Below are 17,087 nucleotides of genomic sequence, written 5' to 3'. Positions count from 1 at the left end.
ATGTAAGGATACTTAATGATCCTACTGTTTAAGTTTTTCTTAGTGTTTGCGTGTAATCTGTAAAACTTGTTTAATCTTGTGCAAATTGAACCTATGTCATAATTAAATGACATTTATATCAATTGAATTTCAGGTTGCACGGGTCTTTAGTGGGGCAAGTATAGGGCGGACACATCATAAAATCCACACTTGCTCCAACACCCATGACGAGTACAATTTTTATCCCCATCCACGCCAGTCACCCCCCGCTATATCTTCAACCATCCACCTAATTGGGCAACAATTGAGGAGTTTAGTTTCTTCTCTTCTGCTCTAAATTCTGCAAAGTAACACAGGAAATTGTCCACTAGAATATATAAACAGATACTGGTACATTGTATAAAGAAGAAAACATCAATTTATCATGAGCTGAGGCAAAATTCACAGCTCTAAAATATACTAGTTTGAGTGATGTCCATTGTCCAAGCAATACCATTTATATAAACTTCAGTATACTGTAACAAACTAGTACTAATAAAACAGTACATAACGTTTACGAATGACACTGAATCTACTACACAAAAACATCTATCGCCAAAAAAATTATCTATATAAATACTAACTTATAAGTATTAGACAAAGTAACATGAGCACGATTGATAACCCTTTGTCAAACACAGAATTTACTAAACTGTAATGTGTCTAATGACCAGAATAATTGGTATAAAAAAACCTTCAAGATACACCTGTGCATACAAGTTTGAGTTTGACGGCCGCCAATAGATGTTTGGAGCTAATCAGAGTACTTGGATATCAATTTGTCAACATGAATGATGATATCATCAATGCGAGGTCGAACAGCAGCTTGAGGCTGAAGCATCCATGTCACAAACTGGTGAAGTGTATCGGGATATGGCGGCTTTGGTCCGGCTGGCCATTTAATCTGAACATTTACAATGGCCAATTGTAGGCTTCCACCAGATTCTCCCAATGCATACTCAAAGGGCGAGACACCATACCTGCAAATAGCAACATAGGTGAGGTGACAAAAAATGTTACTTTTCGTTGACCATATCATCATACAAAATCTGTATACTTGGTTCCTCAAAAATATTCAATCAGTCGGATTTCTCTCTCATTTTCCCACTTTTTATCGGGTTATTCCTAAATTGTAATTGTACAGGTACTACGTCTACTCTCTCTGAAAGAATCATAAGCGCAAAGAAATCTAGCAGAAACTTGATTCAACAGGATCAAGAAGCAAACTTTACTCCATAAAATTAACAGAAACCAGACAGAGCAAGTTGCGATATGGTAATCAAAGTGAAGATATTGATGAATGACAGAATGAGTCACATTATGATCTTCACAGAGAAGGCCAAAACTGTATGTTAAAGATGGTACTTACATTATTGCGTACAACGTGCATCCTAGTGACCATATATCAGTTCTTTCATCGATATTGCACTGACTTGGACAATCCCAAAACTCAGGAGCACGAAATGGGGCAGAACAGTGCTCAGCTGCCCATTCCTGCAAAATGTATCCCAATTTTTTTAGTACAATCAAGAACAGAATTATAAGCACAGAAAACCTAGTCCTAGATCCAAGCTGTCCAACCACATCTCAGCCCATATCATAACCATTATGAATGCAGACAACTATGCTACACAAGAATACAAGATGATGTTTATAAAACTAACTACAATGATTTCATAAATGAAATTTTTTTTTATCACCAGATCCAATCTCGAAAGGGCATTCCACCATTACTAGACATCAAAATAGTAGCAACCCTGCCTCTCATGCAACCATAATAGATTATACAACTGAGAAAACAAGTGCCCCTGATACTTTAATAAGTACAGGAAACTATGAGGTTTCATACTCACAAGGACAGTACAAGGTATACAACATTTATATAACAACTTTGTTGGGGCCCTAATAGAAGATGCAAAAGAACTAGAGGGATTAATTTCCTGAAAATTTGTTGCCACAAGGAGGTAAATCTAGTAGATAACTCCACTCTTTAAAAAGCTCTTCTCTTATGTTTCAAATGTTTGAAAACTCAATAGCTTATGCTGTTACACAACACAAAATGTCTACTCTTAATAGCCTAATTCCAGATAGCTGTATAGGTTAGCTTGGCTTCTTGCTTTAGCTTGATGCCATGATCAACTACTTTCCATTTGTAACATATCATACAAGCACCTTTAGATTGGGCTACTATGGAAACTAATATTCCCAAAAAACACTAATGCATATTTACCAGACAGCTCCAAAGGTTAATTGATTAAACGGAAACATTGACATTAGAAAGCCATTCCGCTTCAGCATAAAGCCAGGACCCAGGAGGTGCTCGAAAAATTTAATGTATAAAGTTACAACGGTCAACTTCAAAGAAATACAGACAATTGCCTCAACAAGAAGACGTAAGAGGATTTAGTGATGTAATTTAGACTTCAGTTGTACTATAAATTCAACTTTGGAAACTTAATGAAGGTTAGGTCATTAGAGCAATGATTTCCTACAGGTGATTAAAAAGCTTAAAAGTGTCACAAGAAGTCATATCAATGTTAGAACTTCAAGGGAGAAAACTAACAAGAGGTCTCATCCTACATCAGCTACTTATGAGAAATATGAACTAAATAAAAAAAGGAAGCACCTGAAGCTGCAAAGCTTCTGCACGTGACTGAATTTGCTTTCGAGCAGGACGGGCACTTCCAAAGTCCATCAATATAGCCCGAGGTGCCTGACCCTTTCTGTGTGTGATTAAAATATTCCCAGGTTTGACATCATTATGTGCATATGGAGGATCAAAATGATGCATGTGCTTCAGTCCTGCACAAAGCTGAGAAACATGTATTTCAATGGAAAATTACAAACCTATGCGCAGCGCAGCACAATATGAGTCATAAAATCTATAGTTTTTGCAAGTTAGGTAATTAGAAAATGAGGAAAAGGTAATTAGGGTTTATTAGTACAGTTCATAACTAATACTTCATTATTTCTTCCATTCTATTTTAGTTTACATGCTTCTTTTATCCCGTTTGCCAATGCAAAAGTTCAATCACAAAATCTTTAATTATCATATAAGAAAAAAAATTTAAAAATAAATAAATATTAAGACAAAAAATAATTAAGACGAATCTAACAAGACCCACATGACTGTATTTTCTTAACTATAAACCATAAAAGTAGTCAAAGTAGAGTTTGTGGATAGTGTCAAAAGCAACAACATATCAACTAAAAAAACTGTTGTATGAAGTAAGAAATCCAAAATTTCCAGCATCGATGCTCATGCTGAATTTCAAAAAAAGGGCTTTGTAATATTTAATCTGACACTTGCATCATAGTAAGAAATTTAAAAAGAACGAGAAACACGAGAACATAAAAGCCACCAGATCTCTATAGAACAGAGGTTCTTCAGGCAACTGCTATATTATGCTCAGAAAGTTGTTAGTCAATGCAATTCTACTTCACCTGACGAAATATTTGGAGGACATCCACAGTTGAAAAGAACTCCTTATTAGCTTTCATAGCAGTTGAGTTGTCCAGCAAAGTTCCATCCAAATGAACTGGGAACAACAGGTACGCTTCATGTTTCCAAGATTGTTCTTGAGTAGCCTAATCAATGCAAATAAATAATTTAAAAGACACTTTTAGATATGAATATACAGATGCACAATCCGCAAAATTGAGAGAACATTACACTGCTACAAGGTTGAAATCATGATCAGCAACTTTACTATACAGCAACCAAGGGCAAGAACAGAAAGCTGATGAAAATGCAATTGTTTGCACATTCTGAGAGGTGCTATCTTACGACCCCCTCCTATCAGTAATACTAAAGAGCACAACAACACTAGGATGACTAGCATTGAGAACTTTTGCAGTCTTTCAGGTTTGAGAAGAATCACTAATGAAAAATTTCTGGAACAGCTACCATGCATAATTGCATAGAGGAAAGATAAGACTAAAATAAACGTCCTAGAGTAATGAAAGTGGCATCCCTGAGGTATCTATATTCCAATTAGCAAAGAATTAATTTACTCACACAAAATCCATTTCTTAAACAATATAAACAAATATATTTTCTACCTATACAACAGTCCTACTAGCTCAATAGATATGATGAATTCCCCAACTCTATTCCAATTTCCAAACAAGATTAAAACAACTTCTAGGAAGTATTGAAAAATCCGTAAACTAAATTTGTAATTGATTGTGGTTTCAAAATTCTTTATTAGTTTACATACATGCATACATGCTTTCAAATTTCAACAACTTGTAATCCGGATGAACAACATATACTAGTATAAAGCTCAAGGGAGGGTAAAAGAGAAGGACCTAAAAGCAGTCGATTACCTTGACTTTGATGATAGCATGATCAAGTAGGGGAAGCAGATTGGGATGTGTAAACAAGGACGAAACACGGATCTCCTCCCTCACCAAGTCAAGCTGCTCATTGTTTTGAATCAATACTTTCTTCATAGCATAAGTCCCATCCTCTAAAACAATTCCAATTTACATCACATATCAAGGAATCAAAATCAAACAGACAAAAAAAATAATCACACTTTCAACGCAACTCATACATTGTTAACCATATTAAGATCAAAATTCCTCATAAGTCATAAACCCACAAATCAAAATTCAAAGCAATCAAAAAATCAGCAAATTACCCCCAAAATCACATAATTCATACAATATCAACCTCACACAATCCCTTAATTAAAGTCTCGGGGGTGGTATTCAAGAGATGGGTTCGAATCGAATCCCGTCTACATCATTGCCCTTATTAACTCTATTTGCAATCACACAATTGACAGTTTGACACAAACAAAATCAATCTCACCCACAATCTCCAAAACCCCATTTCAGAATAAGATCACAATACAAAATCAGTCACACCCACAATCTCCAAAACCCCATTTCAGAATAAGATCATAATTAAACATGCAAACAATTGAAAATTGAGTAGATTGAAAGAAACCTGAGAGAAAAGAAGGATCTTTAAGCTTATTAGAAAGACCCCCAGAAGCAGCAGAAGCGTCGGTAACAACTTCTTTGACCAAAAAGACATAAGCAAAGCCACCTTCACCAAGCTGCCTTACGATCTTGAATCTGTTTTCATTGATCCAAACATCTCCACCTCCATTAACAGCATCATATAGTGCATTTAACCCAGAAAATGAACATCCCATTTTTATTAATTTTTGACTCTTTGCAGTTTCAGTTGAGATCACAATTTCTCTCTCCTCTCCTAAACCTCACTCTGACAAATATATGACAATGTACAGATTGGGTTTGGAGTTAATTTCTGCAATTTTTGATCTAATTCATGGCGTATAATACGGAGTACTGATTGTTTAAATTAGTAGGAATAATTGAATATTATTATTGGAAAATGATGGTAGATGTAAAATTAAGTTCCAAGATCTACGCATAGACCATGTGTGTGAAATGGGTTAAACGATGCACGATTACTACACCCATTCTTCCTGGCTAATGAGTCCCACTAACCCGGCAAGTTAGGGGGTCAACGAATCCAGTTTCAAGTGTTGACTGAACTATCCATTTTATATTCGGGTATACTTTTCTTTTTTTTTTTGACAGGGCATTCGGGTACACTTAATTTAACACTTTGCAATTTTGAAATGAAGTTGGACATATATTGAAAGGATGGATCATTTTATTACACATCTTTCATTTTAGAATTGGTATGGAATGTCATACCGACTATAACGACATAATGGTGAACCAAGCCCTTAAATCAAATTTGGAGCAAACGTGAGGCTAGGCACCACCTAGCCTTAAACCATGATTAAAAAGAAATTTACTATATCGATGTATGTTCTTAACGACTTAGTATTAAATGCATGTAGACAACCACCTTTATCCATGCAGACATTTATCACCCATTAGTTAAGCATTGTGTGGCACCTTGACATGACACATCCTTATAGGTATCATATACCAAATGTATGATTTTGTTACACTTACAAACACCTTAATTATAATTTGAATTTTATGCCATTGAAGCGAGTTCTCTCAAAAAAATCGGAGTAGTTAACTTATACTTGTATTGACTTTGTAAGTATTAGGTCTAACCAAAGACACTTATCCGCTCTAAACACAAGTTTTATAATTTATACCAGAACATAAGCCGTAAGCAATGCTCGAAGTTTTAGCCTAGTAGTATGGGTGAACAACACAAGTTTCTCTAAATCATAACTAAAATATGAAACTATCACAACAGGTTGAAATTGAGAGCAAAGATTGAAATTGTTGGGTATTGGTTTTGGTTAAGGCTCCTTGTCATCTTAAATGTAGTGATTACAACAAAGATGCATCCTAAGGAGGTAATATCGCATGCATATTCGAGTAGTAATAGGACTAGTAAAAAAAGGTTAGTCCTAGTATTATAAATCAGCCAGATCCATCCTAAGATTATCGTCTTATACAATGGATATTGTTTGCTCGCTGTTATTAGAACGGAAACAATCTGAAGCCAAGCTGAAGAGTTAAACAAAATAACAGGTAATGGAAGGCTCTCAGCTCGTATTACTCCTGCTCAACTTTACTTCGTAGCTGGCTGCTGTTGGGTAATGCAATGTATATTACCACCTGCCAAGACAATTTCTCTTGCGCCTTCGATTTTTACTACCTGTAGAAACCCGTTGCCATAGTTAGTTTTCTTCGAAAGACAATTGCTTTAGAAGGATACATATTAGAAAGTTTATAAAAATGTTGAACACAATCCTCATGCAAAATCAGCCACTTTAGTATGTGATCATCTTTAGCAAACTCAAATGATAAATCGAAGCAGTCCTCATGCAAGGGTACACTTTTATTGGCCATTGGATCTCAGAAAGGAGAAATGAGGCAGGTAAAAGGCAAATACAGAGTACTAGAGTAGTCTATAGTCTATCGAGGAGAGAGGGAGGAAGCTATAAGTCTAGCATTTGATTGTCCCTTTGCATCTCATATAAGCTTTTGCTTCAATAACAAAGGCCTTCCGAAGATGTTAATACTTAATAGACAGGATTCTTACTGACAGAAACAGACAGTATAGGTGGAGACCATTTATAAACAGAAGCAGACAGTAAAAGATGAAGGATGCAAACACAAATTCCAATGAACTTTTAATCTATTCTTCTTCCAGAGGGTAGTGGTATCTCTAACATCCCAAGAGGATTAAAAATGTCCCATAATTTCACATAAATCTGGCTTTGTTACGGTCATATAACATACCTTGATCACAATGCATCGGACACATCAACTTAAACTCAATTAACACAATTTGAGTGGTGGCATAAGAAAATCTGAACGAACATAAAGACAGAACGGAGGAGGGAGTATGTGTGAGAAGGAAAATAAAGATGAAAAACATACAAATATTGGATAATGAAGCAAAAAAAAACATGTATTTCCGTGCATATTTACCTCGTAATCAGGAAAGGCTTTTGATAAAACACGAACAGCCTCATTGTCCCACTTCTTATCTCCAAATTGAGGAGTTATAATCCCTCCATTGGCAATGTAGAAATTTACGTAAGATGCAGCAAGTCTAGTACCAGGCTCTCTTGGTTTTGCCTCACCATCCTAACACATTAGACAAGCAAACTCAATGTAAGTACAAGAGAAGTACAATCATCAAAACTTCATATGCAGAAGTCTGCACATGTACATGAGTATACATGCTGATCCCTTTGGCTTAGCTCTCTAGTCTCTATCCACTAGGATGAAATTACGATCATGCATTCGGGCCTTGGTTGATAGTTACGAATCTTATGATCAAGAAAAACAGAAAGCAATATAATTCAACCAGCTCAACCACAGTTTATGCACAAGAACCAAGCGCACATATAAGGGGATATCATCATTTGCAGCCACTTTCCAAAGAATAAACTCATATTTATGTAGGTAGGTTCACTATAAGCAAGGGACGGTGTAATGGGATTCAAATGCCTACAAAAAAGCATTATGGAAAATCATACTACACGGTGGAACAATTAGGGAAAAAAAATCAAGTCATCCAAAACAGGAAATCATAAACGTCTTTATTGTTAAATAAAGACCAATTACATTTAACATCTGACAGAAATCCAGAGTCGCATGTTATTTTCAAGCAAACTCAGAAAAGGTGTAACTTCATAATTTTCAGCACTACACACCAAGTGTTTTCTAATCAGAATAATGAAGAGCTTAAAAGGGTGACCAAGAAACAGAGTTATGAGCTTGTCTACATACGAACCCAATCTACTCACCTGGATGATACCTGCTGATTCCTCGTCTGTCATATACAATGGACCGGGGATATGAAGCTTCAGTACTTCTAGTTTTCTACCGTTGGCATCTGTGGTATTGGAGAGAACTGACAAGGCTTCATGGGCTCGTTCATAATGTGGATCTGATTCATCATCTGTCCAGGATAATAGCACCACCCCAGGCTTCACAAAGCAGCACATATTATCTATATGACCATTAGTATCATCATCGCCTGCACCAAAAAAATGCAAGTAGTAAGATTCAGCAATTAAATACCTTCATAAGACATGAAGAAAGCCATGCAAACAGCCCTCAAGTTGAGTGTTTATCATATCAGCATACACCACCCTCACATAGTCACATGGAAGATAATAGAAAGATATCAAAAAATTAAATCTGAAGTAGCTAAATAAGTGGGTTATTGAATGATTATGGTCATGGGATATGCAAAATAAATCCATTCCTCCATTTGATAATAAAAAAGAAAATTCACCACAAGAAGCCAAGACTACTTTTTGTGACCCCTTCCCCCAACACATGAACACACACAACAAACAAGAGTATAAAAGAGAACAGCACTGAATGGTATTTCAACATGCCCAAAGATCTAGACAAGAATAGAAGAGTAAATGTGATGATAACTGAGTATAATTCTATAATGTGCACGTAAATATTCCAACTCAACTGAGATTGGAATTTTCTCATCAATAGTTAAATCACCTGCCACAACCTTTCAAAAAGTCTAGAATCTATATAACCTCAAATGACAAACGAGAACCTTACTAAATTCTGAAGACCGTGGTGGCATGAAATCCAAAAATACAGAAATAAAAATTTGTAATACTGCATCATGTAATACATCTAAGAAAATACATTACCATGTAATCCTCGTGGAAGCCAGATAATCTTCCGGACCCCGAGGTATTCCTTAAGATTATCCTCTATCTGTTCTTTGCTCATGTGAGGGTTTCTGTTTTTATTTAGGAGGCATTCCTCAGTGGTGAGGCAAGTTCCTGATAGGAAAAAGATTTAAAGAATGAAAAATATAGCACTGTGAACACATTACAAATGAAATTCCAGTTAGAAAAAAGGAATTAGGATCCCCTTGCCCCCTTCCTTTCAGCACAGATTAAATATATAAAGAAAGAAAAATATGAATTGGTGATACGTGACTCACAAGTTAAATTCTAGTTGGCAGTATCGAATAAATCTAAAACAATTGGTGATACGTGACTCACAAGTTAAATTCTAGTTGGCAGTATCGAATGAATCTAAAACAATGGTAAATGAACAAATAAAATGTAATAATACTAGAAGCAGTGACTCACAAACATTGATACATAACACACTCAATAGTCAATTGATCAATTTCCTTACCAACCACCATCCAAATACCCTAAAAGAAACACGAGGACAATACTAGAAGAGTGCCGCTAAAAGGCTTCTCCCCCCTCTAACAACTAATTTATTATTTTTTTGGTGGGTAGGTGGGGTTGGGGGGGGGGGGGGGGGGGGGGGGAGGGGGAGTGTGTTTACCTTCCCCATCAACATGGATGCTGCCGCCTTCTAGAATCATGGAATGAGGAAATCTTGGCAATTTCTCAATCTCTAAAATCTGCAAGAAATAGCAAAGATAAGGGAAGCATTTAGATGAATAATGGTGAAAATCATCAGAGATCCTGACAAAGTGACATAACTGAAATACAAACTAACCTTCCTTGAAACAAGGATGTCATGACTCCAATCCGTATAACAGCCATCATCAACTCCTATAAGATATTACAGAAAAAAACCAAACTCAGGATAACACAATGTCTAAAGTTAAAAAAAAAAATTAAAAAATTAAAAAAATAAATAAAAAAAAATTAAAAAAATCAATGATTTTACTTTTAAAATGAGCAGAATTGACTGCAAACAAACTTCAATGTATTATGTACACGGAATATATGTTAACCAGGCCGAGGGGGGGAAGGCCAACTACTTTGAAATAGCAATCCCTTCTATGCCAATTCAGACCCTAAGGATACAAACTACAAGGCCACAACTTCCAGCGCTATTAAGACAGAAAAGAACAATAGCTGAACATTACACTATCACATAAGCTGGCAAATGTAAACTTATCGCGAATTTGCATTGTGACACTAAGCTAAACTTGTATTAGAAAAAATAGAATTTAGAAGCTTATAGTGTCTGCTTAAAATTCAATAGTACTTACCTCCCCAACTGTTAAAATTCCAATCAATTCCAGCTAAACTTTTCAAGGGACCGCCTGAACTTGATACATTCTTCCTTACTACAAACTGAATCAAAATAGATGTAAACTAAATTCAATGCTTAAATATAAAAGGAATTGTAAATGAAAGAAAAGTTAAAGGCTAGATTGAAGAAGGAAAACCGTTGAAAGCAAGATGATGAAACTCACAGTAGGTCCTGAATCACGAAACCAGGAATCATTCATACTCATTTCTACAACCCTGACATTGGGAGGTAATTGACTCCTTGCATTTGTCCACTGTACAGTTCATACAGAACAGCTCTCAATGGCAATGCAAAAAAGCATCAACTATTAATTATTCGTAGTAAAGGCATAATTTGAATCAAAAGACCAGCTGACCTGAGCAGGGCTAGCACATACAGTGACTGGCTCAAATTTTGATATTGCAGTTGCTACTTTCGCAAATACGTTCTGAGCAGGGACTGCATTATCTCGCCAATTATCTGGTCGTTCCTAATAAAGCCAATATCCATAACAATTTTATCATCAATGAGCACATAAATGAACAACATGCTGGTAGTTAATTCAAAATTGAAAGATCTTCTTTTTACTAGCACAATATCAACACCACTCACCCGTAGCATTACAATAAAAACAAAGGTTTCCAATTGAAACTAAACCCGATAGTAACATCCATTTCCGACTTCACACAAAAACTGAATACATGAGCTATTCAGTAAGATTATAAATTATTCAATTCAGTACACTATAATTTATCTTCCTTTTTTTAAAATTTTTAATTTGATAACTTGAGTCTGCACCAATATACTAACTAGATGAGCTTAAACATCAAGAAGCAACAGAATATCTAACATATTATTTTCAAATAAAAACATAGCTAGTGATATAAAATGCATAGGTACGCAAATGAGATCATATACTCGGGAGCATGATGCTAACAAAAGAAAATAAAAAATTGGAAATGAAAAGTACTATAGGAATAGTAAAGAAAGCAAAGAGTTTCTTTACCGGCCATCCTAACCAACAATGGGAATGGGGCTCCCATTCAGCAGGCATCCAGTACCCATTTTCTGCCGGAGTACCTATTTCCTCCATCTTTATCTTTACTGGAAAAAAATAATAATAAAAAAATAAAATAACTTTCTTACTTTCTTATAGCAAAAGCACTTCCTTCAAAGTTGTAACACTTGCAGAAAAAGCTAGAAAAGCATGAATGGATTATTAAGAGAATAATACTACCTCCGTTAACATTTAGTTGCAACTTTGGAATATTTTATGCCTCTCAATAATACCCAAAATTGCAACTAAAAAATAACGGAGGTAGTATATACAGTTAAGCTACTAGCCCACTACTGGACATATTAAAAAAAATACGGGTACGGAGTAACAATTACAAAACACTAGTTTTGAAATAATTTTGGGTCGACTAACATAAATCGTCAAGAAAGATAAACTAAACAGGGCTTTCTCTCTTTTTCGGCAAAAAAAATTTCGCCGGGCATTAGGCAATTACATTTTTTTTTCCCTAAAATCATACTAATTCATCGGTTTTTCTCATTGATAGCTATAAAGAATTTCATATTGTCATTAGTAGCAAAATTTTTGATAAATTTTTTGAAATAACATTACTTTTATAATTATTCACTAATATAGCATTGTTTAATGCATTCTACTTTTTAAAAGAACATCTTTTCCTCACCAACCTAAGTACGGACTTCCCAAGTTACGAGCATAACTACCACCCAATTTGCTGTAATTTTAAGTGATTTCTAATTTTGGGTTTTTTCAATTAATTACTGGGTTTTTGCTGAATTTGGAACTTCGCATTATCAAAAAAAAAAAAAAAAAAAAAAACTGATTGAGAATTGGATACAACAAGAACAAATAAACAATTGATAAAGTTGACTTTGGAATTAATGAGTAAGTAACTTACAGAGTGGAGTATCTTTCTTTGAAAATTGAGAGGCGGACGCACGGAGGAGGAAGACTGCCGGATAATAGGCAGAGGATGAACAGAGTTAAAGTTAAAGCAAAATACTTGTACTAGGAAAGGATGGAATCTCTTTTAACAGAGGCACATAGCTAACCTCTGTTTTCTAAAAAAAAAAAATTGATTTAATTAAAAATCGACCTTCATCACATTTATTTTTTGAAGAATGCTTTTGAGTAATTCATGACCAACCGAATAAATCCAGCCAAATTGTATAGTTATATATACATAAAAACAAATTCAAAATTAATTGACACTACAATATGTATTTTTTAAAATTCGATTAAAAAAATAATAATAAGAGTCAAAAGTAAGCATATAAATAGTGCAAAAATTAGTGTTGTGAATTGTGGTTATTACAAACGGAAAGAGTAAACGATGTAAACAACTACCACCAATACATTAGCAACCAAATTTGACGCAATTATCACATTAAGCTACAAAAATCAGAATAAAATTTTCTCAATTAAGAAAAAACACGTGAATTGAAGATAACAAAATTACAGAAACATAAACGTTCGTTGTAAAAAGTTAGAAGCTCCTTAAATCTGAAAGTGTAGGCTGGGGTGGCCGTAGGTGGAGTCAACAATTAAAAGAATCTATCCCACGCCTCTGTAGTTAGGTGTTTTTATTTTATTTTTTTTTTTTTATTTTTTTTTTTTTTTTTTTTTGGGGTGAGCTGAATCCAATAATTAATCAGAAATGGGTTCCGTCATGTTTCATGTGTAAATAATTATATATCTCTGCCTGCTAGCTCAGGAGGAACGCACTTAAAGACGGTAACTAGCATAATCTTACCACATAAAAATGATACAGAGAGAAGTTTTGGGTCATTGATTATATTACTACATCAGAAAAGAGTACAAAAAACAATCCTAAGCATTTCTCAGATCAGCTTTCTATTCAAGCAAATGGATTTTTCAAAACATAGATGATGTCAATTCACGAATCTCTGATGAAACTTGTTCAGATTCTGACTTCAATTTTTCTTGATCTTCCTGGCATAGTTCCCCCTTTGCTGGCTTATTTAGCACCAAAACACAGCAGGTCGGTCGCTTAGTAGCCCCGGCGCTTGCAAGATCCTGGAAATAGATTACATACATTAGAAAGAACATACTTTTCCCAAACTACAATTATATGACAGAGTAGCTGCTCATTGGGGAAATCAACCAACTGATATCGCCATCCTAAGAAGATTAATTTTGAGCTTTGAACCCCAAGGAAAATCCTTATAGAGCTATATTTAGATTGGATAAACAAAAGTTTTTTTTATTTTCACTCACAAGTGTATTTTGAGAGGGGGGAGGCTTTTCTTACGCATAAAACAGAGAAATAAGACAGCTATAAGTGATATAACATAAAATAAAATCGAAAAATAGAAACATCATGTCACAAAAGAAAGCCTTGGAATATCACAATTAGGGGCATGCATACACAGCAGGGCAGCAGAGTTGGCATTTCAGGAAGCTTGAAACTGGTATGATTTTACAGAAAATACAATAGCAAAGAATGCAAAGGAATTGTTACGTGCCAAATGAGTGGAAGGGCATCAAATATCAATAATTAAGATTCACTCAGCCTCAAATCAAAACTATGCAAGATGGAAATTGACTCGTCTCACTACCACTCCTACCCAACAATTACTTAGCCCTCTGCTCTTTTGCCCCTTTCTCACTCTCTCCCCATGTTTTTCCACGGTCTTAGAAACAGTTGAAGACCCTGTTTTACAAACTCAATTTTCCAACAGAAGCCACTCAAAGCATGTACATATTGGGTGATATGAAGAAAGCAACTAGCCATGCAGCATATAATGGTGTTATTTCCTAAATGCATGGTATTTTTTTTATTAAGTACATACAGTGCAATGATGATAAATAACAAGGATTGTACTAAAGCAAACAGGAAAACCAAAAACTGGTCCAGAGGGGCAAGCCAGGCAACATACAAGTAAACAACAAAACAAAAGCAAGTGAAATAAGGGAAAGTTACTAAGTTAGACAAAGAGCATACTTATGCAACATTAAGAAAGATAACAAATAGTAAATAAAAAAAGGAGTAATAAAGAATGGTCTACTACAACTTACTTCTTTAGAAGGAACATATACGTAAGGAATTTCTGATTCTTCGCATAAGATTGGAACATGAGTGATGACATCAATTGGCGATATGTTTCCAGCAATCACACATATTCTGCATCCACCAATTAAAAAAGTTAAAACCACCATACTGAGGACTGTTCAACCCAGGGAAAGCTGAGACATTATCATTAAAATGGTGTCTATAACCAGTAAAAAACCACAAACTGCCGGCAGTAACAAGACAAGCAAGCATTCTTGAACTAGAAATCTGATAGCTTAAGTATATAATAGCTAACAAGAATTACTGTCATTTTATCATTTACACCTGTTTGGTTGGGATCACCGCATTACAAAAAGTTTATCCATCCATGAAAAGTGAGAAGACACACAATCAAATTTTTGCTTACAATTGTACAAAAACTACAGCCAGAATAAAAATTGAAAAACAAAATGGGGAAGTTTTACAATGTATTCTGACATTTAAATTCCAGAAATTTAATCAAGAGAACCGAGGGCAAATATAAACATAATAATAACCAATCCTAGCAACATTACCCAAGCAAAACCCAAATCACACTGTTTTAACCAACTTCAAATACAAAATAATTGTCACTGTAACAAAAAACAAAATTTTCAATTGATATTGTCAACACCCACCCACATGACCGCATCAAATGCGTAACCGGCTCATTTCCGATCCTTATAACATGCACAATCCACACAATGTCATCTTTCCTTTAATAAACAAATAACAGCACACAGTTGATGATTGCTAAATCCATGACAATAACAACGCAGTAACTTTATAACTTCAAACTCGATTCGAAAGCCAACATGTTGAGCTTCCACCACAGCAGTACAGCACATGAATAACAACTCAATCTATGTAAATTTATCCAAAACCTAAACCACCATATTCAAGCAAGAGCATACTAATTCCCACATAATCAATTCATTAACATCAAAATTATAAGAAATAAACTAATTAGTCATACAATTAAAGCAAAAATATACCCTTTATGACCGCGTCTGATACTCTTAACAACTTCCTTGACTCCTCTCTTCAAACATTTGTTCTCAGCAGCTGAAACCATTCAACACCAACAACAACAAAATCAAAATCAAATCTTCAAATAGTAAAAAATAAAAAATAAAAAAAAATTGGGATAAACAATGAAAAATACCTCTGCGAATAAGTTTGTAGGTGCGTTTGCAGAGCTTTTTGCCGGCAAGAGGTTTAGCAATGGGGGCGAGAGCAATGGCCTTCTTCTTCTCCTTGTGAGCCGACTTCTCAGTTTCACTGTCGCTTCCCATTTTCTCTCTCCTATCGCTCGATTGATGGTGCTGTTGCAGAGATGGCGGAAGAAAATTAGGGTTTAGGGTTTATGTGATTTAGGGGTATGAGAAGAAGGGGGTTATAGAAGGTGGAAGACAAAGGTTTTAGGAAAGGCTGGCTTTTGTTGAATTGGGCTGAGGGTCTATTCATAGGCCTAGAATTAGCCTGCTATTGTGTTATGTTTCTTAGGCCCGATCGGTAATTAGCGGGTAGCTGGTTATTAAGAGTCGGTTGCATTGATTGATTTGACTAGTACAGTAGCAGAAAAAAGTATCTGCTATTAAAATTACATGATAGTATGTTCGAGTATTTGTTTTACTGAGTGTCTAACTGTGTGTCTGTGTCCATGGGCACGTGTTAAATTACAAAATTAAGGGATTTTCTAACATGTGCCCACTTTGTTTCATTACTTGAACATGTAGAAAAAACAAATAAAGACATTGTAATTTGGGTGGAAAGGGGTGTAAGCTGTGTAACCATGGTGACTTCAAGATATGATTGTCATTTGGTGAATGATGTGAAAGTCCCATTGATTAAGGAGAGAATGTCATGTGACATGTAAATGTATTTTATAACGCTTTTAATATGTGGTATAGACATATACTCTGTAGATAATTCGTGATCTGTACACCCGGGTGTACCATGTGCATAGTACACCCGGGCAAAAACGACATCCTCTTCTTCATAAAACGCAAGCACCAAATAAGCTTAAAAAATAGCGGAAAGAACATCATGTTAGTAAATAATGAACATGCATATTCTAAAGAACATCAAGGCAAAATAAAAAAAACGCGAGATTTTCTCAGCATAAATCTTTAGTTACGGAAAAAGATGTAGTCATGATTCACATTAACTAATTAAATCTTTGCAAAATTTATCCTTTTCTAAAATTAGTTTTGCTCTCTCCAAAAGTGCAGTTTCTCATATTTTTATGCTACATAGTTCTCTAACATTTCACCCAAAAATAATTTAAGATTTCGTTTTTAAATTTCAAAATTTTAATTCATTTTCAAAATTTCAGCTTTCAAATGTTTTATTTCGTTCATATTTTTCACCAATTATATATATAGTTATAATATTCATTGTAGGTTCAATGTATATGTTTCTTGTCATGTTCTATATGTGATTTAATAATGTTCTTTATTAGAAAACATGATTTACTTTATAGTTGTTTGTAATGTACAATTAATTTTT

The 17,087-nt window shown here is 34.8% G+C and overlaps 3 protein-coding genes across 5 annotated transcripts; all 3 read right to left on the bottom strand.

Annotated features, from left to right (window-relative positions):
- Positions 1–374: 374 nt before the first annotated feature.
- LOC145598529 (uncharacterized) lies at positions 375–5,405 on the bottom strand. The gene is made up of 6 exons (XM_081654902.1): positions 4,976–5,405; positions 4,348–4,490; positions 3,463–3,606; positions 2,645–2,830; positions 1,388–1,512; positions 375–998 (listed from the first exon to the last, which is right to left on the bottom strand). The coding sequence occupies exons 1-6, from the start codon at positions 5,184–5,186 to the stop codon at positions 773–775; spliced, it is 1,035 nt and encodes a 344-aa protein (XP_081511028.1). The 5' UTR covers positions 5,187–5,405; the 3' UTR covers positions 375–772.
- A 942-nt stretch (positions 5,406–6,347) lies between these two features.
- Positions 6,348–12,530, bottom strand: LOC145597930 (agmatine deiminase-like). Of its 3 annotated transcripts, none has more exons than XM_081654203.1 (11): positions 12,423–12,530; positions 11,498–11,595; positions 10,868–10,981; positions 10,676–10,765; positions 10,469–10,553; positions 9,967–10,022; positions 9,790–9,868; positions 9,132–9,266; positions 8,253–8,485; positions 7,429–7,587; positions 6,348–6,649 (listed from the first exon to the last, which is right to left on the bottom strand). In XM_081654203.1, exons 2-11 carry the CDS (start codon positions 11,582–11,584, stop codon positions 6,563–6,565), a joined length of 1,125 nt encoding a protein of 374 aa, XP_081510329.1. In that variant the 5' UTR covers positions 11,585–11,595; positions 12,423–12,530; the 3' UTR covers positions 6,348–6,562. The 3 variants fall into 3 exon arrangements, with proteins under 3 accessions (XP_081510329.1, XP_081510330.1, XP_081510331.1); XM_081654204.1 differs by having other exon boundaries at positions 10,889–10,981; XM_081654205.1 differs by lacking the exon at positions 10,868–10,981 and having other exon boundaries at positions 6,351–6,649.
- Positions 12,531–13,290: 760 nt separating this feature from the next.
- LOC145598811 (H/ACA ribonucleoprotein complex subunit 2-like protein) lies at positions 13,291–15,925 on the bottom strand. Its single transcript, XM_081655199.1, has 4 exons — positions 15,742–15,925; positions 15,572–15,641; positions 14,564–14,669; positions 13,291–13,561 (listed from the first exon to the last, which is right to left on the bottom strand). The coding sequence occupies exons 1-4, from the start codon at positions 15,869–15,871 to the stop codon at positions 13,400–13,402; spliced, it is 468 nt and encodes a 155-aa protein (XP_081511325.1). The 5' UTR covers positions 15,872–15,925; the 3' UTR covers positions 13,291–13,399.
- Positions 15,926–17,087: the final 1,162 nt, after the last annotated feature.

The sequence above is a fragment of the Chenopodium album genome, chromosome 20 (assembly GCF_948465745.1).
Source record: "Chenopodium album chromosome 20, dcCheAlbu1.1, whole genome shotgun sequence".
Lineage (NCBI taxonomy): Eukaryota > Viridiplantae > Streptophyta > Magnoliopsida > Caryophyllales > Amaranthaceae > Chenopodium > Chenopodium album.
This window is presented reverse-complemented; position numbering and strand designations above follow the sequence as displayed.